Source organism: Triticum aestivum, unplaced genomic scaffold (assembly GCF_018294505.1).
Source record: "Triticum aestivum cultivar Chinese Spring unplaced genomic scaffold, IWGSC CS RefSeq v2.1 scaffold74138, whole genome shotgun sequence".
In the NCBI taxonomy this organism is placed as follows: Eukaryota; Viridiplantae; Streptophyta; class Magnoliopsida; order Poales; family Poaceae; genus Triticum; species Triticum aestivum.
Window position 1 is genome coordinate 30,306 of NW_025225205.1, and position 8,502 is coordinate 38,807.

An 8,502-nucleotide genomic window follows, 5' to 3' on the forward strand; every position below is an offset into this window, starting at 1 on the left:
CTCCTCCTCGGTTTCGGGGTCAGGTATGGTGATTTTACATTTCGGAGAAACCTTTAAGCGGTCGATCTCCATATGTTTAAGCACCCGTACCGACAAATTAATTTCATTATCATTATTTCCCATAGATACACCGACTTTATTTAAACTGGTAGAAATATGGTTGTCGGACAAAGAGAGAAATGACTGAGCAGACGAGGTACCTGTCATGGGGTCCAAATTCCTCGAAGCCTGGAGACGCATTGCCTTCGCAAGAGAGTGCTCATCAGTCGAGGAAGAACCATCAACATTGAGGGAGTGACGGTTACTACGTCGCAGGGGTGTAGCCAACCCTCCGGACGTAGTCCCCGTCAAAGTCTTCGACGGAGTAGTTGATGTAGTCCTCTGCAAAGCAGGCGTCATCCGAAGCGTCCCAAGGGTTGGTGAAGAGGGACGCGTCGTGGCTCCCATCCGAACGCCCGCATCAGATGCCGAAGAAGATCCTCTAGCACGATCCGCCGCTGGGCCAAGTGGCACCATGGCAACGGCCGCACGAACTGGAGACTCCATCATTGGCGATGTCTTGGATTCCCGCACGCCAACCGAAGCAGGAAGTATCGCATGCGCTGCTGGGGTCAAGGCTGGCTGTAGCGGCGTCAAAGCCGGGGTAGCACCATGCACAGTACTGTGTGCGTTTGGTGTCGTGGCCAGATGCACGGCCGACTGGAGCAGCGCTGAAGCCGGGGCAGCGTGCCCAGCAACACAGACAGAAATTGCCGCGGTTTGCTGCGCCGGTGGCCCGTGAACAACTGTTGTTGCCTTCACGTGAGCAGCCGAGTCGTTCCCAGCATCCGTTACATGCATAGTGGTGCACCTTGTGGACCCGCCCTTCTCCAACTCGTCTTGCATTGGTATGCATGCATCCATGGACTCCTGCACCACCGGTACGTGTATGTGTGTATCCATATTCTCTGGCATACTCACAACAGATGACTCAAGAGTAGCAGTATGCACTATTTGTTGTGTAGACTGTATGGGGACTGCAGCACTTACTTGAGACCCCGACGCCGAATTTTGATCAACAGCTTGGATGCATTTTGACCTCTTGTTAGCATCCCTATCAGGCATATCCTCATCTCGGTTAGCGCCGTCATCATGTCCATTATCATGGTTTTCCCAAATCCGGGGAATAAAATCAACGTCGGGAACAAAATCTTCCTCCTCCAGTACAAACCGAAATGCATACCCATTAAGCTTTATATAGACATCCGAGGAGACCGAGGCTTCATCAGAACCATCTTTTTTGGAGAAAATATCCAAAGAGTGGACCGCCACCTGGATGCGCACAATACCATGACGGCGCAAACAAACCAAGTCAACGTCTTGCGTGGCGCCAATGACTGATCCTACCGCCCACAAACCAAGAAAATGGCGGAGAGGTGGTGGGACACCGGTGACATGTACCCAAACAGGTTGCAAAGGGAGAATCGATGAAACCTCTTCAACTTTCCATTCACTAAAAGCAATCTTCACGTCTTGTGATTTGACATTATACTCAAAAGCTGACACGCGCTTCAAAACCTCCACGGACGGGAAACAAACTAAGAAAGCATTGTCTCCATGGGGTACGGCTTCCCACTTCCAAGATGCCTGAACCGATGCGATCTTGGCGATCTCTACCTCAACCACAGCAGCGGACAGAGACCCACCGGAGATCGTAACCAAAGCAGTCGGCAGGGTTGGAGGTGCAAGGTGCTCCTTGAATAGCAAGTCCGGCAACTGCAGGAACATAGCGTTAACTAAACCACATCCACCGAGCGACGCGGTAGGCCTCGGTTGCTTAAGCACATGGCACCGATGCAAAGGGTGCTTGTAATTGTCGCAAATATGACAGAAATGAATCGCCGTGCAGTCCTTGGAAAGATGATCATCTGAACGACATTTGAAACACCAAAGACCAGTTCGGTTTCCTTTCGGCCCACGTCCAGTGGCTTCAGCGGAGGGCACAACCATCGGAGCAGTGTCTCGAGCCTCAGGAACATGCTTGGTGGGGGCGGGCACCGTAGCAGGCGGCGGGAATATCGGTGGAGGTCGCGCAGCCGAGGGGACGGCACCGGCAGTAGCGGCTTCACGGCGCCCCCCCTTGCGCTTGGTCTTATTGTGGCGAGCAGTAGCGTCCGGCGCAGTCCTGTTGCCGGCCCCAAAGACAACCGGTGCCGGCGCAGTCGGAGCAGCCCGCTGTCCGGAAGGATGGGCAGACGATGACGAAGCACCGAAACGGAAGGGTCCGGCAGCAGCACCAAAGCCGGCGGGTGGCCCGGGGTTCGGCGTCGCAACTCCGGCCAGAGGAGGCCCCTTAGGCGCGTTGCCGTTCCGGCCAGCCATGAGCTGCGGCGAAGGCCGGCGCAGGGCAGCAGCGTACGTTGGCGGCGCAGTCCGAGAGTACGCGCAGACGGAGGCAGTATTAGGGCGTAGATGCGTTTGGCGAAGAAATACGTCGGCCCTTCTGATAGTACGTCCCAAACGAGCAGCATGGCCCTTGCTGGGCCCTTCCGCATGCAAAAGGCCCATGGGACGAAGCGTTGTTTGACCGGATGCATGATCGTTGCATGCATGCGCTGCCGCGAGCGTTACGGCGCCTTGACATTGCTCCGCCGAAGATGACGGATCGGCCAGCGCATCCGGCATGAATGCGGCCAGCGCCACCGGCGGCGTGATCCGCGGACGGGGGAGTGGCCCTCTCCAAGGCTTGATGCATACCCCTCGGCGCTGCCTTGGTGTCGCCGGCGATGGCTTTGGCGATTTCGGCGCTCCATCTGGCCGAGCGGACGGCTCATGAGACGAACCCAGGCACTCCTGGCCGGCCGATGTCTCCGGGGACGCGGAACCCCGACGTTCCCATACTCGCGACGCCGGCGTCGGAAAACCGACGTCGTTCCAAAATTCCTGCACTAGCTCCTCTTTTGATTTCTTCCGGCAAGACACGGAGGTCCAAGGACCGCCCTCTTCATCAAGATCTGCTTGGGAAAGGACCATATTTGCCGCCTGGACCGCCACCCCCTCCGCTTCAGGCAGATCGGCGACTTCGTCCATGGCCAGGGCCTCAAAACGTGATCCCACAGCAGGCGACTTTGCCGCCGAGCCACAGCTAGGATCAATGGCCCCCGGCGCCAAGGTGAGTCTGCGCCGCGCCGGGAACAGCCGGTGGCCAACGCGAATGAGGCAGTCCAATAGCACCATCTCAGTTCCAGGCGAGATCCATTCCTTCTTTCGCAGCAGTCTTCCCTCTACGATCTTCCCTCCATCATCCCGTAGGAAGAAAAAGTTGTGTGGCTGGTCGAGGAAGAGGGTTCCGGGGCGCCAGTCCGTCCTGCCGTCTAGAGGAGCCGACGAGAACGTCGCCGACCACCGCAGGGGCGGGGGTGGCTCCGGGGGTCTGGCCATGATGTTGGCAAGCTCTCTTTTGTTTATCAAGGTCTGGCCTAACTTGTCGAGTGTTTTACCTTTTATCTTCCAATGTTTAACCGTACTGGAATCCGACTGATCTATAGAAGTACTTTCACTGCACAATTTAACTGTGCCAATCTGTTAATAATCAAGGAAGAACTTACACTAACATTACATACTCTATATAGGTATAAATTAACCATTTGTAAAAACCAAGGGAAAGTGATCAATTGACATATGTTGCGGCAGAAGAAATAAATTTGCACATAGTCTGTCTCCCTCATTAACGAAAACAGAGAATGGGCAATTATTAGTAAATCCCATTAAAATATTATGTTTCAGCAATAATAAATTATTAATGTAAAAAAGAAATACTCCAATAAATAGAATGGTCGAACGGATTTACTGAAAGATTTTCTACAGATACTATCAGGCGCGCCCGCACACATACATAGTTAACTTGCATAATTTAGCTGTGCTAGGAGAAATTATAGTCAGGAAACCGGCGGAGCACTCATCGACAGCCGTCCTGTAGGTCACCGGCGCCGGATGCCATGCAGAGGGTCAAGTTGGAGTGGTACTTCACCGCCCTCGCCCTCGCCGGCTCGCACGAGTAGAGCCTGGCCTTGTCTTTGTCCTCGCAACTGCCATCCATGTGGAATCCTAACACCGCGTCCGTCACCGCGGACGCTGGAGAAGGTGGCCTCCAGCATGCGGAGCTCAGCTGCACGGCCGAAGGCGGCGGCCATGGCAGACACCATCGAGGTGTTATCTTTTCTCTTGGCAGGGTTGTAAATTTGGAACCTACAGGGTACCCTCTGAAAATTTAGTTCATTTAGTTGGACTAGATAGGGTCGGAGGGTACCCGTTCCAAATTTGCATCCCTATCTCTTGGTGTGGCAGACAATGCGGCCAAAGACGGCTTGCAAGTTTGCAACCGTCTTCGCTGCTCTGTGCTCTGCTCTTCCTTTGCAATTTCTCTCTGGTATAAGATTTTACAATTTTTCAATCTTCTACCAATGCTGTTACAAAATGCTTCAAAAAAGAAATATATTCCCGATCCTGGGAATCACACACTCAACACCAACGGTTGCTATCTAGTTTTGGTTTGTAAGCTTCAAAACTGTACAAATGACACACTAACAATGAAAACCAAACAAATTTGGTGCCGTGAAACGTTATGATGGAGCTGTGACAGTGTAATGAGAACCCCATCAGAATAGAAATGAGCAATAGAAGAAAAAAAATGGAAGTATTAAATAATCAAGACGTTTTTTGGTTAAACACAAAGTATATATGGTTGGACCCTCCTCCTTTATCCGGGCTTGGGACCGGCTATGAATAATGTTATTAAGCATAAGCTTAACATCAATATCAAAGGCGGAGTTCCCCCACCTCCCACACCCCTACAAAAATCCACCCACGGACCGAAACCCAAACAAAACTAAAACGATCAAATCGCATAGAATCTAAAACATATATTTATTTTTCGATTTTTTTGCTTGAGGCAATATGGCACTAGGCGTTACAAAGCAAAAAATGCATTTTGGTTAACAAGATAATTTTAAAAAATGGATAATAATTGACCAAAGTAAAATAGATAGAAGTATATATATCTGGAAAAAACAAGCCCCTCTTAAGCGAGAAAAAAAAAGCACATGTAGAACTGTAAAAGATGTTTTTGGATTTTTTTTCATACACTCCAAGCCCCTCTTAAGCGAGAAAAAAAAGCACACGTAGAACTATAAAAGACTTTTTTGGATTTTTTTTCATACACTCCCCCCTCCCACTACCTTTTTTTGTGTAAGGAAATAAGTAGGCTCAACAAATAGTGCGTGAATTCTTTTGTGTAATTTTCTTATTTTTTTGTATTTTTTTCTTGTGTCCCTCTAAACCAAGAAAGAAGCTCAAGGAACAGCGAGTGACGTCGATCGATGTTGCCATCGGCCATATTGCAGACGCAGTAAACAACGACAGCCTGTAAAAGAATGCGTAACAAAGTATAAGCATGACTTCATGAATAAGAGAGGGAAACAAAATCTTTGCATGTAGTACGTATATATACATAGTCTGGGATCTTTAAATGTGTTATTCTCTAACGGGGAAACAAACTGTATGTAACAACCTGCAGGCTGGTTCTTCACTCCCACTCGTCGTCGTCACCACCCTTTGACTCGTTCTCGTCACTGTCGTTGACTTGGGAAGAAAGAAAGAAAGAGGGAGTAAAGGTTGATCAATATATGAAGACAAACATTGAGGAAACTAAGGAAAGACAAGCATCATGGCACTCTTTAGTCACGTACCTGTTATGCGGACAACATACTTAGGGCTGTTAGGATGGGCAGGCAATGCATTCTCTAGTACGGAATACACTTTGTGGGCGGCCTCATAGTCACATTCCATTGGCGAAATGCAGATTTCGACATTGACCAACCGAAGCGACTGCAGGTTCTCAATGCCCATGTCAACCCAATCACCAACGACCGGCAGGCCGGTACGGAAAATAATCAAATCCACCATGGGCAAAGCTCCTGACTGGAACATGACTTGTCCCGGCGAACTGGACCATAAGGTGAATTCTGTTAGACAACGGAACCCATCAGCGTCAATTAGTAGCGGCCCATGGCGGAGGCTCTTCAAAAAGAGACTAACAAGAGCCGGCAACCTTCCAAGCAGTCTCAGATCAACCTGTTGCACCTCCTTCACAGCAATGAATAAGTGTGAGAGCTGCGCCAGCTGCGAGGGGTTCTCTCTTATCCATGCTGGCATCCTAGAGAATCTAAATTCTCTCCCAAAGCATGATTTCAATTCCCGGAGACCTCGAGGGGGAACCCACTTTTCCCCAAAGAGATCCATCATTTTATATCTACCATCAATTGTAATAGTTACACTTTGGACGTTGGACATTTCCCCTAGTGACTTCAAAAAAGCTTCCTGCAACTCCAAGCTCAAATGCTCAAACTCAACTTCAAACTTCCTCAATCTTTTCAAGTTGCCCATCTCTTTCACAATGTTTAGAGAGTCAACATGGATACAACTCAACTCTTCCATTGATGTCAGGTTTCCAATCTCATCTGGAAATCGATTGCATGTTTTCACATAAAGTAGGCACATCAATCTTCTCAGTTTAGTAATACTCGATGGCAGTTGTTTCATACTAAGGTTTCCACTCAAATCCAACACCTGCAAATACCGCAACTTTCCAACCTCTTCTGGGAGCTCCCAAAGTTGTGTATCAGATAGCCCTAGGTACCTCAGGTGAACTAAACTCCACAACCCCCAAAGGTTATGATCATAAAGTTGGCATGTACTCAAATTCAATACACGTAAAACAACAAAGCTTGAGAGATGATACATCAGGCCCATAGCAGGTTCAAATGTTGCAATGGACCTCACTTGTAGCATACTCACAGATTCAAGAGGTGTGGTTTCATGTTCTTCTTTGATAATCTTCTGGAGGGACAGCCTGCGGACATTGCCCTGAGATGAGATGCTACCATTCGATACACTAACAAAGTTCTCTTCCCTTGCCAAAAGACAAATTAGATCCAGCACACTGTCGTGCACACGACAGGCATGTACATGGCCAGACATATTATTAACATATACTGGCTGGAGAAGGCTTCTGTTCACAAGCTCATTGAAGTAATTTTCTCCAATCTCAAAGAGACTAGATTGTGTTGTTTCACATTGGATAAAACCCTCGGCAATCCACATCCATATCAATTGATTTTTCATGATCTTGTGATCCTCCGGAAACATGCTTAGATACAGTAAGCATGTCTTCAGATAAGCAGGCAGGTCATAGTAGCTAAACGATAGTATCCTCAACATCTCCTCTACACTGGGGTCTTCGGTAAGTCCACGGCCAATAGACTCTAGCAAAACATGCCACTCATCCTTTGGCTTTACCTGCTGGCCACTAGACAGAGAACTAGCTATTGTAATAATTGCCAATGGTACTCCACCACATTTCTTCAATATATCCATGGACACTTCTTCAAATTCAAGAGGACATCCACTCTCATGAGAAAATAACCTTCTATAGAAGAGACGTTTGGAATCATCAGCACTAAGAGGTTTCATTTGATAGACTGAACCATTAGGAGATGTGCAACATAATTCAGCTACATCGACTTTACGAGTTGTCGTGATTAGCCGACTACCCAAAGTGTTGTTGTTGGAGAATGCCCAGTTTATAACTGTCCACAAGTTTCCATCCCATATATCATCAATTACAACGAGGTACCTATAATATTTATGAGACCATTATTGTAATTCAGGTGTACACATGGTAAGCTAAAAATGATGCAATGAAATATAATATAGCATCATGGATGGGAGATAAGATTCTGATAGGAACAATTTATAATTGTAAAGATGGGGAAAAAGAGGGGACGAAGCAACAGATGGACTAATGATCATGTCTTAGTACACTTAGGTATAAATCACGCACGCACGCACACACACACACACGCGCGCGCGCGCGCGCGCGCGCACACACACATATAGAATGACACGAAGATCCTATTTATTTGTCCTAAGTACTACAGTATAAACTTCTTGTTAAGTATTGTTTTATTCGGTAATGACAAGTGCAAAGGCTACATTGGCAAAAAAACATTTTTTCGATAAAGAACATTTCATTCAATTGATATATCGAGGTGATACAACCGCATTGGAAGAGTGTCTGGCCTCTGCATAGCACGATGCCCACAGCCAAAAACGTCCAAGAAATCCAAAACTAAAAAGGCATATGGTAGTGAATTTGTCATTGCAAATTTGCAATTCACTATGTAGTATCTTGTAATTAGTCACACAGTATACTTAAAGTGATAAAAGTAGTACCCATATAGTCCTTTTTAGTTCGCTTTTACTAATTTTCAGACGTTGGTTTTTCATTTTACTTCAGGTCGTTTTTTTGTCCGCCCTATCGGGGTGGTGAACAAAATCTGTGTTTCTTGATGTTTTTCCTTTTTTTATAGTTGCAGTTACTTGACTACTATTTGTCTACACCAATCTAGATTAGCGTATGAATTATTTGTTTCGAATTTTACATGAGAAAGCTTTGATCAGTGA

At 47.4% G+C, this 8,502-nt stretch overlaps 1 protein-coding gene across 1 annotated transcript in view; it reads right to left on the reverse strand.

Annotated features, from left to right (window-relative positions):
* Window positions 1–5,563: 5,563 nt before the first annotated feature.
* The window catches only part of LOC123172102 (disease resistance protein RGA5-like), a 7,423-nt gene continuing 4,484 nt past the window's right edge, over window positions 5,564–8,502 (reverse strand). Inside the window, exons 2-3 of the mRNA XM_044589134.1 lie at window positions 5,727–7,672; window positions 5,564–5,619 (exon numbers count right to left, since the gene is read on the reverse strand). Coding sequence (XP_044445069.1) covers window positions 5,564–5,619; window positions 5,727–7,672 — 2,002 coding nt within the window. The remainder of the gene's footprint in view (window positions 5,620–5,726; window positions 7,673–8,502) is intronic.